General features: G+C 41.7%; 1 protein-coding gene across 3 annotated transcripts in view; it reads left to right on the top strand.

Annotated features, from left to right (window-relative positions):
• arap2 (ArfGAP with RhoGAP domain, ankyrin repeat and PH domain 2) overlaps positions 1–18,698 on the top strand; it is a 172,886-nt gene that overhangs the window by 2,803 nt on the left and 151,385 nt on the right. Inside the window, exons 1-7 of one of the 3 annotated variants that reach the window (XM_005925826.3) lie at positions 158–668; positions 3,664–4,502; positions 5,841–5,920; positions 14,912–14,988; positions 15,308–15,372; positions 16,870–17,235; positions 18,010–18,079. In XM_005925826.3, coding sequence (XP_005925888.2) covers positions 3,727–4,502; positions 5,841–5,920; positions 14,912–14,988; positions 15,308–15,372; positions 16,870–17,235; positions 18,010–18,079 — 1,434 coding nt within the window. In that variant the 5' untranslated portion in view covers positions 158–668; positions 3,664–3,726. Of the gene's footprint in view, positions 1–157; positions 669–2,240; positions 2,495–3,663; positions 4,503–5,840; positions 5,921–14,911; positions 14,989–15,307; positions 15,373–16,869; positions 17,236–18,009; positions 18,080–18,698 lie in introns of those variants that run through there. The other 2 variants (XM_014334712.2, XM_042222247.1) reach the window with 2 other exon arrangements.

The following is an 18,698-nucleotide window of genomic DNA, read 5'->3' as shown; positions in this document are numbered from 1 at the left end:
GAAAATTGCAAAAAAAAAAAAAAAAGTAAAAGTGAAAGTAAATACATTTATTTATTTTTGAAACTTTATTTTTTCTTCTTAACTTTATCTTATAAGGGATTTTTAAACGCCATCATTAATCATGTTTTCTTGTAGTTTTTATACTTGAATGAAAATAAGCCGGAGCTTCGTTATTATTATTATTTTATCATCGATGCTGTTTTAAGTGAACGTGTTGGCAGCCAGCTTGCATTCCTGCCAGTGTTGAATGCATATCCCGGGGCTCCGGGATCAAGCCGGGACATGCAAGTATTCCCAACAAATACCTCTCAAGTCCCTCCACTTTGTATTCTTCCTCTTTATTTTTTTATGTGCCTCAGTTTCAACTTCTTAAAAAAAGAAATGAGAAAAACTCGGTGACAGTTTAGTAATAAGCAGAGAGCAGCAGCCGATCATTAACACGATCGGAGCCTGCGGTGTTCAGTTTTACGAGCGGTCTGAGCGGAGGGAAGGTCACTGCTTGTTGGCAGTGTACTCGTGAAATGGGCGTGGAGTTGCGCTCAACAGTCGGAAACAGTCGAGTGTGTAAAACCAAGAAAGAAAGAAAAACTATAGAAAAACAAAAGGAGTCAACAGAGACTCAGAGAGGCGCTAATATGAGAGAAAGCGGACGCAGCCGGTGCGCTAAGGTGAGCAGCTTTCCTCCTCTTTGTAAAGCAGAGCGGTTAGTGTACAGTGTTGCGTTTACGGTTAGAAAAAAGAAAAACCCAGAAACGTGGGAACCGAACTGAAAATAAATAAATAAATAAATAAACAAAGTCCGTTTTAGTTTTTAATGCGCTCCCACAGGAAGTGTGGGTACAGATTTATACATGTTGCACTGCGTGTAACGAGAAGGCGGACTGCCTCGCTCAGACCTGACGTGTTGCGTTATGTCGTAGTGGTGTGTAACGCACTTTGTGCGTGCGTGCGTGTGTGTGTGTCACAAAAAAGTCCTGAAAGTATCGACACGTAGTCGCACGTGCGAGCCTCCGGTACCGCTCGCGCTCAGTGAAAGCATACTCCCGGCTCTTAACCTAAACGAATATCCTCATATGTGGCTCTTATTTTTCTTAGAAACAAAAATAAGGTAAAAAATAAATCTGGTAATTCTTTCTTTTACATTCATCAGGTCCCAATCAGCCCAAATATCAAAGAGAAATTAAAAATGCATGCCGTGGAAGAGTTCGGGTCTTAGGAGGTTAATACGGACAGCTGAGTGTTACATTTTACTAGCTTTATCTTCGTCTACTAAAAAACCAAAAAACACACCGCTGAAACAGTGAAGGTGACAGTAGAGGCTGGTTAAAACATGGTAAAGGTTTGCGGGTATTTTCTGTGTGAAAACAGGAAGGGTTTGAGATTTTGGACGATGATTTGGACTTTGTTCAAAGTGGGCTGGCTGAGAGGATGTGCACATATTATGAGGTAGGTTGTGTGTGCATGCATGGGCGTGCGTCCTCTCTGACTCACTGCCTGCACTGTATAACCATACCTGTGGTGTGGGTGAAGTTGCTGGCTTGTGGGTGACACACACACCCACACAGACATACAACCATCTTGTGTTGGCAGCCATTTATTTTGTAGACACCCCCGCAAAAAAGTATAACTCTATTATGTCTACACAGCTTCGTGTGCCTTTGTGGCATGTGTGAGCTGTTTGTCTGTCTGCTGAACTTCTCCTTTTTTTTTGCCCTTTGCTATTGATCTGCACACCCTGATCTAACGTTCCACACTCCGGGCAGCAGCTGTGGATCAAAACTCCCATATCCTGCCTGTAATAATGTTTGCTTGCTTAACTGCGTGTGTGTGTGCCTTTTTATAGGTTGAAGTTTGTGTGTGGATGTGGAGCAGGTCAGGTTAAATGTGCTGGCAAGCTTCACAGAGTGCGAGCCACTACAGATCCCTGGGTGGTGCTGAGGCTTCCCAGTCCTCAGAAGGGCTACTCCACAGACTCTATCAATCCCCGTTATGAGGACAATACAGTCAAATATGATGTGGGACTGTGGAACAGTGGACTGCGTCACTGCCTGCATCTTCTCTGCTGATATCACACCAGAGGCTCATATCCCTCTCGTGATAAAAGCGATAAGAGAATCAGTTTCCGTTTGTGTTAATTTCATCAGCGTCTTGTTTTATAAATGACAAACACATGCAGTAACCCCCCCCCCCTCCACAAAAAGCCTATTTACTTAAAAGCAGAAGTAACACTTCAGGTTGCCTGTGTGCTGCCGAGTTGCAACTCAAGAAGAGAAGTAGTCATGACAAGAGGTTGTTGATGTATCTTCCTGTGTGTGTTTGTGTGCAAGATAGAGAACTAGCAGTGAGAGACCAGTTGTGCCACTTAGTTCATCAGCCCTTCACTCTTAAGACTTGCTGGTGTCAGGATGCAGACGCTTAAAAGTAGCCCGCCATTAGAAGGGTTATGATATGTTGGCTTTGAGCTGTGGTGCCTGGATTCTTAAACACAGTTGAGGTAAGTGCTCTGTAAAGGTTGTGCCATAGGGCCAGGCTGTGACGGTGTACAGTGTTTCCTCATAGCTCTTGCTGTTTCCTGCTGCTTCATCCAGGAGTATTGCAGATGTGTTTCGTGTTATTTTGGCTGCATATAAGTATTCTCACCGTGACTTTAAAGAAGATATATTTAGTCACCTTTATCGCTTGTTAAGGCGGTCAGTGCCACCCTCAGAAGATCAAAAACTCCCACGGTCATCTTTTAGTTAAGTTTTTTGTGTATCCAGGTCAGATACAGGGTGAGGTTCACAGAGGGCCCGTTGCTTTGTTTAGTTGTGCAATGATTTTTTTTATATGCTTCTGTTCAGCTATTTTTGTACCTCTCTTGTTGCCGTCATTTGCTTTTATTTTGAGTTTGCATTGGCCCCAAAAACCCCACCATACGTAAAGGAGGATCTGACTACAACAATAATGTGAGCAATATGTAGAGAAATATCATCATATCCAGAGAAATTTATTGTAACTCACTTCAGGGACCACATTAATGGGGAAGTGAAAATCTGATATCGTGAAATTCAGTTGTAATTGATTTGGAGGGTAAGATTGATGGCCGGCCACTCTATCATTGGCTGTTTTTTGTTGTGAGGCGATTGTTTTGGTTATTTTATTGTTTTATTTCGCAGTTTTAGCCGTCTCCGTCTTTGAAAATTCACCTTGGTAAATAACTATAAAGCACAACTGAAAGCGCGAAGTTAAAGGAACTGATAGTTAGATTGGTGCATATTACATGTGATCTTGCACTATTTTCTGTAAATGGCGATTGAAAATCATTTCTCTGTGCAGAGCAGAGGCGCGTGTCTTCGCAAATATTTAATTTCCGGTTGCAAAATTGCCTGACCTTATTGATCTTTTAATCTAATTCTCAATAAGAAGTGAGTGCTAGTATCTTTCAAAATATTGATCTCTTTCTTAAACTGGGTCACGTTTCCATAGCCAGAATTGTTTAACACCATCAAACTGAACACTTAAAAAATTCTCTGTAAGTTAAATCCGTTATAGGTTTGGGAAATTGCAGCTTGTCGCAAAGAACCTAACTCTATATGTTAAATACTGTATGAGTTTGGAACTTGTCTTGTCTGTGGATTGCTTTACCTGTCATTTATTTTTCTCTCTTTTTGTTTTTACCTACAGAGTAAAGCTGGCCTTCTCCACCTTTTAAAAGTCTCCCCAATGTGGCAAACGTGGGTTTAGAGGATGATGTTTGCAGCTCCAGAGCCCAGCAAAGAGATCGTGGAGTGGCTCTCCAGCCTCCGCTTGTCTCACTATGCCCCGTTTTTCCATCAGGGAGGTTATAAATCTCTGGAAGACTGCATGGACCTGACAGAAGAGAGTCTTCTTGAGCTCAAAGTGCTGCCGACAGGCCACCGTAGACGCATCCTCCGGAGTCTGGAGGCACTGGGGTTCAAGCAGCTGAGTGGAGGGGAAGATGAAAGTGAAGAGGATGGAGCAAAGAACTTGAGGGAGCCAATGCCATACCCAAGACATATCTTCCTGAAAGATAGAAAGAGGGGGGCATCATGTCAGCAACCAAAGGAACAGAGCAATCACGATTTGGAAGCAAGTCAGAGTTTACCTCCAGGAGCAGGACTGGGAGAAAAAGCTGAAAACCTTCCAAGGAGCAGTTACCTCGTCCCGCCTCGACCAGCCCCACGTAACCCCAAGAACATTCAGAAATCTGCACAGACCTGCCTGCCTGCTTCCGCATGTTCCAACAGCAGCAGCGAGTCCCTCTCTGCTTCTGAAATACCAGATCGAGAGATTACTACAGAAGATCCGTTGCATGGCACGAACTCCATCGCCTGTTCCGGTGACGATGGGGGTTTTCAAGGTGAAATGGTTGAAAACTCAATTTATGAGAGGCCGCCCAATTTAAATCCACCTGTTGGTCAGAGGCTTAGTCGCTCCTACAAACTCAGGCACCGGCCTGTTCCTGAAATCCCAAATCCAACCACGGTGCCACTTCAGGACAGGTACTGCTGTTAAGTTCATTTGGTGTTTGTTTGACATTTTGGGAAATAGGCTCACATGAGTTGGATACAATACGAACATGTTGTTGTTAATTATAGAATTAATAAGCAAAAAAAGGCTCTAAAAAAGAAGGAAAAAATCAAAACACATATAAGAAAACCATATAAATGGATTATAAGTAGTCGATTAGCTTTGTTGTTTACTCTGCATTTGTGGTAAGATAAGCAGTTGGTAGCAGTAGTTTGAATATTTATGTTACAGATATGTAATTAAAGCCTCACCAATTCACTGCTGGGGAAGTGTTAGCTATTTGCTTATTTGTTGGTGTCACCATTTATAACAGCGAATACATAAAGAATAAAGTAAATAAGATGATTAATGCAGCTGAAAGAACATAAATAATAATATAATGTGATCCTAACTGAGACGGAGCCCAGCCAACGTGTACCTGTTTCAATCATTTAAAGGCCAGGAAATCTCCGAATTGGCAGTTGGATGCTCTGTGCTAGCTGTAGCTTGTTAGCTTTTGGTATAGGCTTTATGTTTACCCTACGTTGGTGACAAAAAAGATACTACTTGTTGGTTTGCTTGTGTTAATAGGAAGGTTTTGAACATCTGTACAGAGTGAAGCTAGCTATTTCCATTTCTTTAAATTCTTTTCTCGGCATAATCATCGACAGGATGTAGCTAAGCTAGCTGTTGCTGCTAGGGATCGCTTCATGTCTAAACTCAGACTCTGTGAATGTAATCATAGTTTTTATTTAACTATTTCCTGAAACAGCTAACATCTTTATAAAGGAGTGTGCTTTATGTATTTTATTTAGTTTCAGTTTTTGTCTTTGGCAGTATCTTCATATTCTCTGCATGGCCACGAGAGGTACACATCAATCTTCTTACGCTCAGCAAGGAGTACATTTTCAAGTCAATTCCCCCAAATGTTGAACTATTCATATAAGCAGAAAGTTTGACTTTATAAAAGTTTAGGAGCGGTTTTTAGGTCCAAATCAAACAAGTACAAATAACAAAGGCAAAAACACTTGGAGAGATGTGTTTTCATGCTGCCGTGCTAGGAATTAATGCAAAGGAAAATCTTTTTCTCATTGTTTTCAGATTTACACTGATGGAGAACCCGAGGCCTCTAATTTCATGTTCAAATCTGCAATCCGCGCGCATTAATATCTCTCTCACTGATGTACTTTTAAACTGTGAAACTAACTTTCAGACTTCCACATCTCTTTTTCTAACGGCCTTTACGTTAACGTGGTGTCACAGATTTTCCCACGTGCTGCTATGCTGGTTCTAATCCACTGATTTTTTTCTCTCTCCCTCTTCCTCCTCAGCGCACCGCCATCGCAAACAACCAGCCCTGAACACCTAACCAGCTCCGATGGTCCCACCGGTGCAAACGGCATACAGAAAGGTACACACAGTCTTTCAGCTGCATCCGCTTTATCTCTGCCATGAATATTTCATTCCACAGTAGAGGCAGCAGCGGTGCTGTTGTTTGCCCGGATGAAAGTAGGGAGAGGAGATGAGGGGTAGTGCGTAGGTGGGGTGAGGGTGTTCAGAGGCTGGTGTCGTGGGAAACGCCGGCACCCCCCTTTTCAAGAGGTGATCTCACAGGGAATATGCTCTCTCACATCTTGTCCCTCAGCGAGACCCTGGTGTGTATTTCTGTCACAGTGCTCTCCAAAGTTTTTTAGAAGTTGTTCAAGTTTGCTAACAGCACACAGACTTGTAGTACAACCATTACAAATATGTTTTTGAATCCGTCCCAGCCCTGTTTATTGGACCTAGTCGGCCCCGCCACCTGAAGTAGATGCACTCTCTCAGGATTATGTGATGCTCTTCTATGATGACAGTCTGTACAAATATGTGGTAAACACCCTTGAACGTGTCAGTCTTTTTGGGACCATATGTGACCACATGGTAACATCGCCCCTCGCAGCGAATCAACAGATTTCTGTCCGCGTTTTTTGACATTTCCTTTACGCTCCTTTCTTGTTCCACGTGCCTTTACCGCAGCAGTCTCCTGGCGGTCTTGTTTTTCCAACGTCTTCTCTGTATGGAACAAGGCAGGGAGTGAGACTTGAGAGAAAGGCACGACAGTGAAGTGGGTTGGGAGGAACGAGCAGGGGAAGGATGCAAAGCAGGCTGAGAGAGACGGAGGAAGAGAGGGAGCCGAGACGGTCCCAGAGCAGGGAAATGAGGAGCTCGACTAGCAAGTAAAAAACTCCCTGCACAGCAAGGCCTAGCAAGGCGTTATTTGACATATCATTTTACCCAAGCATATTTGAAGAGTTTATGCCGAGATGAGAAACAAGCAGTGCAGTCTCACAGAATGATTGTTGTATTAAATCAAAACTTGCTACTGGAGGCTGGCAGAATTTTAATTAACACCTTCTCTCCTCCTCTCTAATTTTAAAATCTCATTAAGGACGCAGTTTTCTGTCTAGTGCTTCTCTATCAGCTCTACAGCAGCACAGCAGACTGTTCTGGGTCTTCACTAATTTGAATTTAAAAAAAGTATCACTTTATTAGTTACACCTTGATACTACTATGTTGGACCACCTTCATAACTCTTTTTCCAAAAAGACAGCCTACCTCGCACCCTTAACGACGAGTTTGACACTAGGGCTGCCACAAACAATTATTTTAATAGTCGACTAGTCACCGATTATTTTTGCGATTAGTCGACTAATCGAATCGTGCATTCATTGGATGTAAAACATACAGCTTATTGCACCAGCAGCATCTGCTCTCATATAACTGTCATTAGCTTACAGCTTGAAGTGTTTAAGGTATGTGCTCACTAAAAATAAAGACAAGATGATAGTTGATTAAACTTTTAATGAATTTTGCAGATTGTGTCAGTGGAGTTTAATAAACTCAGCCGTCTGCTCCTTGCTATCTAAAATATAACAGGACACCGGAGTATATTCTCAAGCATCTCACACTTCTGATAATCAGCTGTCTGTTTGACGTTTATTCAGCTGTGTCAAAACTATAACTTTAATCTCAGCCGAACCGATTTACTCAGGAACAAATAAAACACTGAAAAAAGCCAAACAATAACATTTTTAAGTTTATCTAAGTGACTTATATATGTTTAACCTGAGTAGCGAAAGACAGCGGGGGGTTTGAAAATGATTTGCTGTTCTCGCCGGCTCTAGTGAGCCTTGAACCCCGACTAGCTATCGAGCTAGTGGGTAACAGACGTCTCCGAAAACGTCGGAGCACTTTTACAAATATGTGGTGTCTTGATAAACCGAGCAGATATTTGAGGTTTACACAGCTACATTCTCGCCTGAAAATATGTTAAAAGTTTATATTGTGACCTAGAAAGAATAATAAAAGTAATATTAAAACAAAGTAGCTGCCGCCATTGTTGGAAACTGGAATTGGCTGAGCCGTGCTATGAATTCTGGGATAGGTTGGGCCATACGCCCGACCCATCCTTCAAATCTGGGGAAAAGTAGGACGCATTTGTCGGCTGCATTTGCAGAAGTCTTAGAATTTGGACTAACTTTGTCGCGTCACTGTAACACAATCGGCCTACAAATGCGCCCTGCGAAGGATGCGGCCCCTGAATTTGGACACAGCTACGATACCGGAGTTGCTTCTTCTTCTTTGGGGTTTAACGGCAGCTGGCATCTTTGTACATGCAGTGCTGCCATCTTCTGTTTCAGTCCGTTATTACACTCTTAATTCCTACTACTTATTCCTGCGTCTTTCAGGATCTTACAAAGCTTTAAACGACGCGTCGACTATTAAATATGTCGTCGACGTAATCGTGACTAGTCGACTAATCGTGGCAGCCCTATTTAACATATAAGTATATATCAATAAAGACATGGTTTGGCGACCATCTGGGCTTTTCAAAGGATAGCTGCATAGGCCAGAGACCACCGTCACTCATTTCTGACCCAGTCAGTTTATTCTATAAGAAGGCCTAAAATATATCAGAAATCTCTCAATTCAGAAAAGAGCTTCAAGGGTTACTCATCGTTGGCTTATAGAGGCATAAAAAGTTACGTTTTGATGGGATAGATTCACCAAGGTGCTTGAGATTTGACATGATAGCGTCACACAGTTATCAGGATGCGAATCTTCTGGTCAACCACACCCCAAAGTTGCTCTATTGGATTGAAATTCATTGACTGTGGAGGCCATTTGAGTATGGTGAACTCCTCGTTGGGTTCAAGAAACCAGTTTGAGATGATCTGAGCTTTGTGATGTGGTGTGTTATCCTGCTGGAAGCAGTCATCAGAAGATGGGTTCACTGTAGTCATAAAAGGATGGACATGGTCAGCAACAATACTCAGGTTGGGGTTTAAATGATGCTCATTTGGTACTAAGTGGCCGAAAATGTGACAAGAAAACATCGCGCACAACATTACACCACCAGCTGCCTGAGCTGCTGATACAAGGCAGGATGGATTGATGCTTTTATGTTGTTTACACCAAATTCTGATACTACCATCTGAATGTCACAGCAGAAATCATGTGTTGATCTTGCTGTGTTGACCAAATACTAAAACTAAGGACGTACTCTTTTTACTCTTTACGCTTTTTTATTATTATTTTTTGTTTCAACACTTGAATTAGTTTTAGCTAACTTTAATAACCTTGGTGTCAAACTACTGCACTTGTTTCATTTTGATGGTGATTGATAAATAAATAATCCTCAGTGTCTTATGGTACAAAGACAACTCCGTTTAGTCGTCTTTTTGTGTTTTCATCGCCTTCGCTTCAGCGTATATATCTCTTGAACGCCTTGATGGAACTTCTTTAAAGTTGGCACACACATTCACTTGGATGCGAGGGCTTTTCATTTGAAGTGATTACTTGAAGTGCTGAGTTTGTATTGTGGCGAGTAGGCGTGAGTTATTCTGTGCTGGCAAAAAAATAGAAGAAAAAAGGAAGCGCTGCGTGGCTCTGATGGCTGAGCTGACAGGTGTTCTTCAGTTGGGCAGGTAGAAGTACAAAGAACAAAATTCAGGAAAACTAGATGCTGTGTGGTTCATGCGTAACTATAGAAAACTACTGAGGCACTCTGTCTTTGTGTAAAACGATACTTTAAGTTTATTTTCCGAGCGAATTGGCAAGAAAGAAGCAGACTAACACATCCTCTGAGTTTTCATCGGGATCTGTGTTGATTCAGTGATGCCGAGAGTTTTTTTTGCCTTATTTACCTTCACATTAGATTAGCGATGCTGGTGACCGTCGCCGTGTTGGTAATGCTCTGGTCGCGCAGACAAACCAAAGCAATCGCCCTTATCAGATTAAAAGCATAATGCAGTAGCTTGACCAGACGTAAACACGACTAACTGTACTCATCAGACGATAGCAGATAAAAGCACGCTTGTAATACACTGATGCTGCAGATAAAATCACATCTGCTTCGAACAGTTAGCATGCTTACCGTGATGCAGTCTAAATGCTAATTTGCTGATGTACAACTGGTGTAATGCATGAATGGAAATCTATGAAATTTTTATGTAACTTATCAGAGATGCTGACGATTAAAAAAATGCACACAAGAAAGCTTGATGTGTAAAATGAAGATGAGAATGCACACTAGCTGCTATTTCTAAGTCAGCTATCAAGTTTGAGCAAAGGTGCGTTGTTCATTATGCTGCCTCCTTTGAGCTGTACTGAATCAGCTTGAGGATGACAGTCAGCTGGGTTTGATCTCATTAAAGGCTTGTTCAAGGAAATTAACTTGCAGGCTGTGACTCAAGTTTACACCAGAGGATTGCTCACCAGTGTGATGGTGGGACAACAGCATCAGAGCAGAGAGTGTCAAAAGTCAAATTGTTATTCTAAGTAGAGAGGGGCTCTCCAAGTGTGACACCATTGTTGCACTGAAGGTTTCCAAAAACACTCTGCACAAACTGCATCAGTTATATCAGGCAGACCAAATGTGAGATCGTGCTCTCGAAGGATCAGTACATTAGGCTTTGCTAGCTGAAAGATAAAGAATCATACAGAATTTGTTAAATACATAACGCCACACTCCAGCCTGCAGAAATCCTGGTAAACACTAGGCTGTCTAGCAGAGGTCTCAGAGGATGAGTGGCGGTCTGTAAACCACTTCTTAGGGCTGGGAGGGGAGGGAGGGAACGAGGCCAAACTCTGGGGGTGGGATAAGACACGCCAGCTTTTCGCAGAGGATGAAAAGTTCCTGTTTACTGAGAATCCGTGTTTGGGATTTGTGGCACTAACAGAAGAGTGTATGAATTTTCCTTTGTACAAAACTGTGAGATTGGGCTGTCACAGTGTGAACCTGCTGACTCGCAATATGAAGACTGCAGTTTCTGTGTGTTCAACCGTAAATGAGAACAATGTCTTGAAGTGTAATTAAAAGCTACGTTGTGACACCTGCAAAATGCTGTCCTTTAAATTAAAATCTTTACTTATAAACACAGTTAAACCGTCTTGCACTGCAGCAGAAGAGGAAATGAATCATGCAATTTACAAGCTGATTCCCAAAATTAAAATGTGCATTTCGAAAGCCACAATTTCTCAGTTTCAGCAAGTGGAAGCCACATTTCATCAAAGTAAAACTAGTATTATTGCGTTTTACTTTAAATTAAATTTAGGAGTTTTTTCCATAAATTTAATATGAGAATTTTTCATGTAGTTTTTCCTAAATATATAATTTAAGAATGTGTATTTTTAATTCATCCAGAAAACCTGTATTATTTATGTGTATTTGTCATTTATAACAAGTCAAACAGGGAAACAGCTGACCTGCTAGACAAACAACCAAAACTACAAAGGTTAATACCCTGTACTGAAACAGTGGCCACATTGATGCGCTACTGTAATAAGTGGGATAGTAATTTGGGGGTTTTAAGAGTAAGAAATTGAACCACACTTGGTGGTGTTTGTAGTTCAACTTGACCCGGTTTAAATTTCTTTTTTACTATGGATTTAATTTGTTGATATTCTAAAAATCTTTTCTTGTTGATCCCATATTGTGTAACTAGTCCATCAAATGAAATAAATTCTGTTCCTTCTAGTATATGTTCTAAATATTTGATTCCTTTACCACTCCAATCTGAAAAGTTTATCATATCATTGTTTTGTAATATGTCAGGGTTGTTCCAGATAGGTGTACGTTTGCATGGGATTAATGAAGACTCCGTCAATTTTAGAAACTCCCACCATGCTGTCAGAGAACAGCTGATGTTGATGCTTTTAAAGCATTCATGTCGTTGGATGTTTGAGCTGATAAATGGTAGATCTGAAAAAAAAAAACAAAAAACAAACAGTGGTAATGACCCAGCAGAAGTTAGACATAAGCACAAAAGCAGCCTAGGCAGATTTTAATTTAGTGTAAGAATATCTAAAGTAAGTTGGCATAGTAATTCATTAGCAGCTGCACAACATTTTCACATAATGAAACATAAATATGTTTTCTGCCTGGGATGTTGAGCCTTGGGTCGAGTTTTTTGACCAGCTGCTTAAAGACCATTTGCGCTTTCTGTCATATGGCGTGCAGCTAGCAAGGTTATGTGATTGGATTACATTTGGGTCGCACATCAGCAGCTGCATCACCAGTATCTCCTCCTTCACAGCCCGGATTTACTCGACTGTGTGTCTTTACCTCAAGTGGTGAAACGTGATAGTTGTTTCAAAGCAAAAGCGGTTTTCTTTCATATTTTGAAGAGTATTGTGCTTTGTCGGAAGATAAAGTGTTGCCAACTCCTCAGTAAGGAAAATCGCTATTGGTTGTCCTAAAAGTCGCTAGAAGTCGCTAAATGACGTCATCGCCTAATTTGCATAATTGGTCATGCTAATCTAAACCTATGTTGTTGGAGAGAGAAATAACATCGTGGAAGAGACATAAAGTGAGTAAAAAACGTCCTAAATGCATTTAGAGTTTATTTAGAACTACAAATTAAATTTCTTTTAGCAATTATTGTTTTTTTTAACTCATTCACTGCCAGCCATTGGCAGTGAATGAGTTAATGTCACAATTCCAACCCTGCTCGTTTACCCGGGCTTGGACCGGCAAAAGTGACCCGAAATTGGCACTCTGGTGGAGTTACTTTGTGTGTGTGTGTTTATAAGTAGTTTTAAACCTTGTGATCCACAAAACAGCATAAGAGTTGTTGTGGCCATTTTTGTTGAATGTTTATAAAATGCAATTTGTATTCATTTTTGTTTTTTCTTTAAAGGTGTAAGACTATACTGACCTAGTTTTGTTATGTAAATTTGTAATTAATTTTATTGGAGAAGCTTTTGGAAAGTGATTGGTTTATTAGCTTATGGACCCTCCCATTAATCAAGAGATTAAGAGCACCCTGGATGGGTGTGGTAAAGAGGTTTTTTGTTTTTTGTTTGCCAAATGTCAGATGGGAAGACGGGAGGGTTAGAAAATGATTTTTTGACCACTTTTGAAGTTGTTAAAGCAAATTAAGTTAACTTTAGTTTAATTTTAAGTTTTAAGAACAAACGTTCTAAAACAAACCTCCCGTTGCCACCCACGGCCTTTTCTTGGACTTTTTTGGTGTTTGGAACGTAAAAGGCCACGACAAGAGTAAAAGAGTAAAAGAAGAACTGACTGGGTTACAGCACCCGCTGCTTGTTGAGAGTAAAAGCGTTACGGGCTTTCACGTCTTTTTTTAGCGACAAGGCCTGAAAACTCGCTAAATATAGCGACAAAGTCGCTAAGTTGGCAACACTGAGAAGATATTCAAGTAGCTTCCTCTGTATATTTTTGGAGGCAGACACACCCACGCTTTTCTCATAAATGCCCACACTACGTAATGTAAAAGCAATGTAAATGCATCGCAAAAATATTGCTATTTTATTTAAATTTACATTGGTATTATTGTGAATGATATGATATAGTACAGCGCAACACTAGATTCCCACCTTCAAAGTAGTGTAAATCACCTTGCTTCACTGTAGTTAGCTGTTTAGCACGCAGTTGAATAGCTGAAGTAACTCTAGCTAATAAGGTTAGCTAATATTGTTAGCTTGTTAGCATGCTAACATTTTCTAAATGGCACTAAATAAAGGCCTCTCTAGTTAATCTTATTGTAGATTACTTTGTAAATGAATCTTTTCTTGTACAGAATTAGAAATAAACTTTTACAGTAAAAAAAAAAGATTTAAATGTTAGCTAGTAAAGCAGTGCTGTAGAGTTTCATGCTTTAAACACTGCTAACTTTAGGGAAGCAGTGCACCAAATAAACTGTTTGGTGACTAATTTGAATTCATGCAGTTTCAGTTCCGTGTCCTCCCTGTTCAGCAATGAGGTGTCACAAACAAGTAATAACAAAGTAACCCATAACACCCCAACGTAAAGACAGGAGAAACAAAATAATCTCCACGCTAACACCAAGCTGTTGGTTGCATCTAAATCGTTTCCCAGATTGCGACTTGACAGTCTGCTCATGAGCAGATAAAGAAGCAGAGAAACAAATGCAGAAGCTGGCAACCGATCCAGCGAGGGAAGAGTAGAGGGAATCAGACAGGAATTGAATACAGTGGCATCTGATGGCCCTCTGAGAGACCCATGAGTGGCCTGAAGGTCGGCTGATGGATGATGATTGATGGTCGCTATCTGCGCACCAAGCCTCTCTGTGGAGAAGGCGACTTTGTTGGAGTGGATTCTGTCATCAAGTAAATTGACCTCTTCATAAAGCTTACCGTGCCCTCTGTGTACTTCGGTAATGGGCTGCATTGTTTGGAAGTGTGTGTCTGTAAGGATTTCAAAAGTAGTACATTCATGTCCGTAGGAGTGCGAGTGTCTACGTATATGGCTGTAGATCCTTTTAATGTCTGTGTTTGTCTCGAGGCGTCTTTACATGTCCGAGGGTGTTTCAATCTTTGTACGCCACTGTCAGCGCGCATATCTGCTCCTCCACCCGTGTCTGTGTGTGTGTCCAGCCCTGTGGCGGCGTCTTCTGGCCCTCACAATCCTCAGGAGAGGGCGGCGTCATTTTTCACAGTGACAGGCAGCAGCCCACGCAGGGTGGCCCGGGGTCTCCAGACTAATAGCGTCTGGCCGGAGTCTCTACGCTCTTCTTCTTCATCTTTGCTTCCACCGACCACGGTCCCTGCAGGAGCCCAGACAGAGAAATGTCTTGGCAGCGAGGACCGCACTTTCATTTTGTGTGTTGGGATGAGGGCCGAGGCAGAAACACAGGCATGCTGAAGCGAAATTTAATTGGTGTATTTGCTTGCACGGATCAATCGTTGACACGTTTGCTCAGATCAGTGAGTTAGTCTAATCAAAGGACACTATAACATCTGAGTGATTAAAAATTGAACTGGAACAATCCAGTTAAGCTTTCTACTTTCAAGCACCACGTTTAGGCTTTCACACTGTGTTTTGCAAGTGTCAGTGCCGTGACAAACCACCATCGTGTTGTCTCTGTGTCCTTTTTAGCTTCACTTCAAAGAACCCTGACGCCTATTGCTCCCTACGGTGAAATATTCCTGTTCAACACCCCCAAAAGTGCTCCGGTAAGACAGCGTACACTCCCACTACTGGACAGTGAGTAGCAGCTCGCCAAAGAGGAACAGACATTTCTCAGATCTTCGACGCTATCTTCGGTGTTTCGGCTGCAGTCCGCACACTCAACTTCCCTCTCAGTGTTAATGCTGTCACTGTAGACACACAGAGTGTAAAATGTGCTCGTTTCAGCTTGCCCCCTGAGGTTAATAGAAATGTCACCTCGCTGCTAAAGTTAACATAGTTTAGTGCACCGAGACAATAACTGTGTCTGACTGAAAGATGGACACCTCCTTTTCATCTGATGCTAATCTCTGCTGTGTTCTCTAGGACCAAGGTGCTAAAGAAGAGCCCCACAAGGGTTTAAAGGACAAGATAAAACGGAGGAAACAGAGGTATAGTATGCTCTCGTAATGCTGCTCTAGCCCACTCTGGATACACACACAAAGAAATCCAGATATTTGAATGAAGACTGGGATTCATACACTGCAGATTTTGTTGTATAATGGCATGTAAAGTACTGATAACAGTATGTGGCCACTTTGCATGAGAAAAAATAACTATTGTGATTAGCTACACTAGAAATATTTAATATATATGTCCTTCCTCAGATTTGTGAGAATGGGCCTTCTTAAAGAGGCAGAACACCGAAATATCAATTTCTTTCTTCTTCTTTTCCTTCTTGCTGCCATCCTATTTAGGCTGCCTTAAGTTTGCAGCTATTGGCTGCAGAGATCTGTCTCTTCTCCTGAATGTAATGAAACCAGATTGCACTTGCCTTGTGCTAGTGAAAGTGCCCCTCCCAGGTTTTACTGCAGCAGTGTTTACAGAAAGCAATTTCATGTAGGAACCGTTTTCTTTATAGCCAAGCTACATTCACCAAGCAAACGAAGCATGCAGCCTAGCTAACTTTGCAGCTCAGTTCCGGAGAACACCATTATTCCAGTACTCCTGCTAGAAACACGTGCCTCTTGTCACACTTCAGTGCACGCTTCCCTCTGCCCAGTGACACGGTCGGTTCAATAGAAAGGAAACAGTTCCCACATGAAACTGCTCACTACTTGATTGTGTGTAAGTGAAGGCAGCCATCTCTTTAGTGACGACAGAACCGAGGAACTCGTACAGTCTACATAGATAAATATAAATACTTCAGGAGGCAATTAGCCTAGCTTACTTTTGTGCTGTATGGTTTTTTCTGTTTCTTATGCTGATTCAAACAGTTTAAGAATCAGTTAGCTGAATGACATAAGCAAATAATTAACAAGTTAGTAATTCCTGTCAAAATCTGCTTCAAAACAATATTTTTGATGTCAATGAAATGAGGGTATTCCAAAAATGTCATGTCAGTCACATTGTTCTCAGAGTAAGAAGCCCCGCCCACCCTCTATTCCAAACTTGTTTTTAGTAGATGAGCCAATCAGGAGAAAGTGAAGGCTGAACAAAAAGTAGCTGAACAATGGCTGCACCAAGGCCTCAGAATAATATAATTTAAAATTATTTTAAGCTGTAGATCATGAAAAGCTACTCTAATAGAGGCAACCATTCATCGCGGATGGCCGCTCCTTCCTAAGCCTGGTTCTGCTGAAGGTTTCATCATGTTAAAGGAGAGTTTTTCCTTCCCACGGTCGCCTGTGCTTGCTCACAGCCAGTTATCTGATTGTTGGACTTTTCTTTGTATTATTGTAGAGTCTTTACCATAAAATATAAAGCACCTTGAGGCAGGTGTCATTGTGATTTGACCATAAATAAAACTGAACTGAACTGAAACCTGGAAATAAGCACAATTGGGTTCTTTTAGCAAAGCAGCATTTTTCTCTTAACATGTGATGCATACACAAGGTAATTCCTGATTAACTGCTAATGCCATCTAACTATTGATGTCCTCTGTGCAGAAAAAAGACACCACTGAAGAAAGAGTCCAAAGAAAAAATGTCTCCACCAGCTCCAGCTATTCCAGACCCTTACGGGGACGACTACTCCACAGTGGACGAGTGTGCTGCCGTTTTGCCGCAGGCATGTGTGGACCAAAGTTTTTCCAAGACCCCTGACCCCGCTGCTGCTGTCGGTCCAGCTGCCTCCGGCTCTAATAATAAATCCTTGATCATGGTGAATTGTGACCTCTACTCACAAGCTGCAGACTCTGTGGGGGCTGCAGAGAAAAGTGGACTGCCTGATATTTCTCCATATGCATGCTTCTATGGAGTCCCCAAACGGCAGGTGCTCAAAGTGGGTTGGCTGGACAAGCTGTCACCTCAAGGGTAGGTTACACTGCTTCATACTAGTATTTAGAGGTAGCGCTACATGCATGAAGGTCAATTTTTCTGCAGCTCCACTCTGCCTGGAGGATATTTATATCCTCTTAAGATCAGTGCAGGTTTAGTGTATATACTGTTTTTTTTACACCTCTGAATCCCAACATGCATCTCAAATGGCCAGAAAACTGTTCTCTAATAAATTTTGCACTCTCTGCTTCCCCGTGTGTCTTCTATCTCGGATGATTGCTTAAAACTGATAAATGGTATTGGATACAGAAGCAGATCTATCTTTAATGCAAGGCACTATCGAAAGGAAAGAAAAAAGAAGATGGGAGATAACCTCGTAGCATTGAGATGCACGATATGTCTTATTTCAGTTCGTTCAGCTTTCCTGTCAAAAACTACATTTTCTTTTCCCCGTGTCTCCCTCGGTGCTACACGTTCCACTGTTGCTTGAAGCCACAGCTATCAGTCATTTGCTTCCTTTTTATATTCTCCTTCCTCACCTGATTAGCATAACTTTGGCAAACTGCCCTTGGGCTGTTGAATATTCAAATTGGAAGTGGCCATTTGTTTTGATTATGCTAATTGACAGCTGTTGAAACAACTCTTGACATTAATGAAACAATGACACTCTTGATGAAATATGAGTACCTGTACAGAGCGGATCACTGACTCGCTGTCCTGAGAATTGGGGATTTCGCTTGATTTCTTTTTTTGGTTAATTACTTTGTGAGTGTATCAAACACATTTCTGCTTCTCTTTTTTTGTGTGCAGAAAATGTGTTTTTCAGAGGAGGTGGGTGAGATTTGATGGTGAGAGTTTGACCTACTACAACAACGACAAGGTAGGTAATGGGGGGAAATACGGCCTTAAACGTCTTGCTTTGCCAAACTTTTCTCTTCCTTGTGTCCTGCTGACACATCCTCCACTGTCACACTGGCAAAGTCTGCTTCATTCCTCTGTGCTGCGAGCAGCTGAGCCAAGTTCCTAAGTGTTCCCTTCGTTCTCTCCGCCTTCTCATTGTCATCATTATTAGCTTGGCAGAGTAAAGAATGGGGGCAAGGACAGAGCGACATTACACCACGCATGATGGACCAGCACTCTCTGTGCCCACCCAGCCATACAGTAAAGTACATTGATGTTGGCACCTGACCAGTTCTCTGGGAAAGAAAGATGGAGAGGGAAAGCCTTCCTCAGCATTTCTCTGTCCCTTTCTCTCTCTCTCTCTCTCTCTCTCTCTCTCGTTTTATTCTCCCTACATCTTAAATTTCGCTTAGTATTGCCTAACTCATCTTCAGACGAAGAGAGAACTGCGTCAGGGTTGGGTGAGAGTTGTAAAAGATACTACAGAGGCTGCCGACATACATGCAAACACTGGTTTTCTTCAGCATTCAGTCACTTAAAACTAGAGATGGCACGATACCACTTTTTTATGTCCGATACCGATACCGATATCATAAATT

The sequence above is a fragment of the Haplochromis burtoni genome, unplaced genomic scaffold, assembly GCF_018398535.1.
Source record: "Haplochromis burtoni strain Fernald_Lab_line unplaced genomic scaffold, NCSU_Asbu1 Contig_82, whole genome shotgun sequence".
NCBI lineage: Eukaryota > Metazoa > Chordata > Actinopteri > Cichliformes > Cichlidae > Haplochromis > Haplochromis burtoni.
This window is presented reverse-complemented; position numbering and strand designations above follow the sequence as displayed.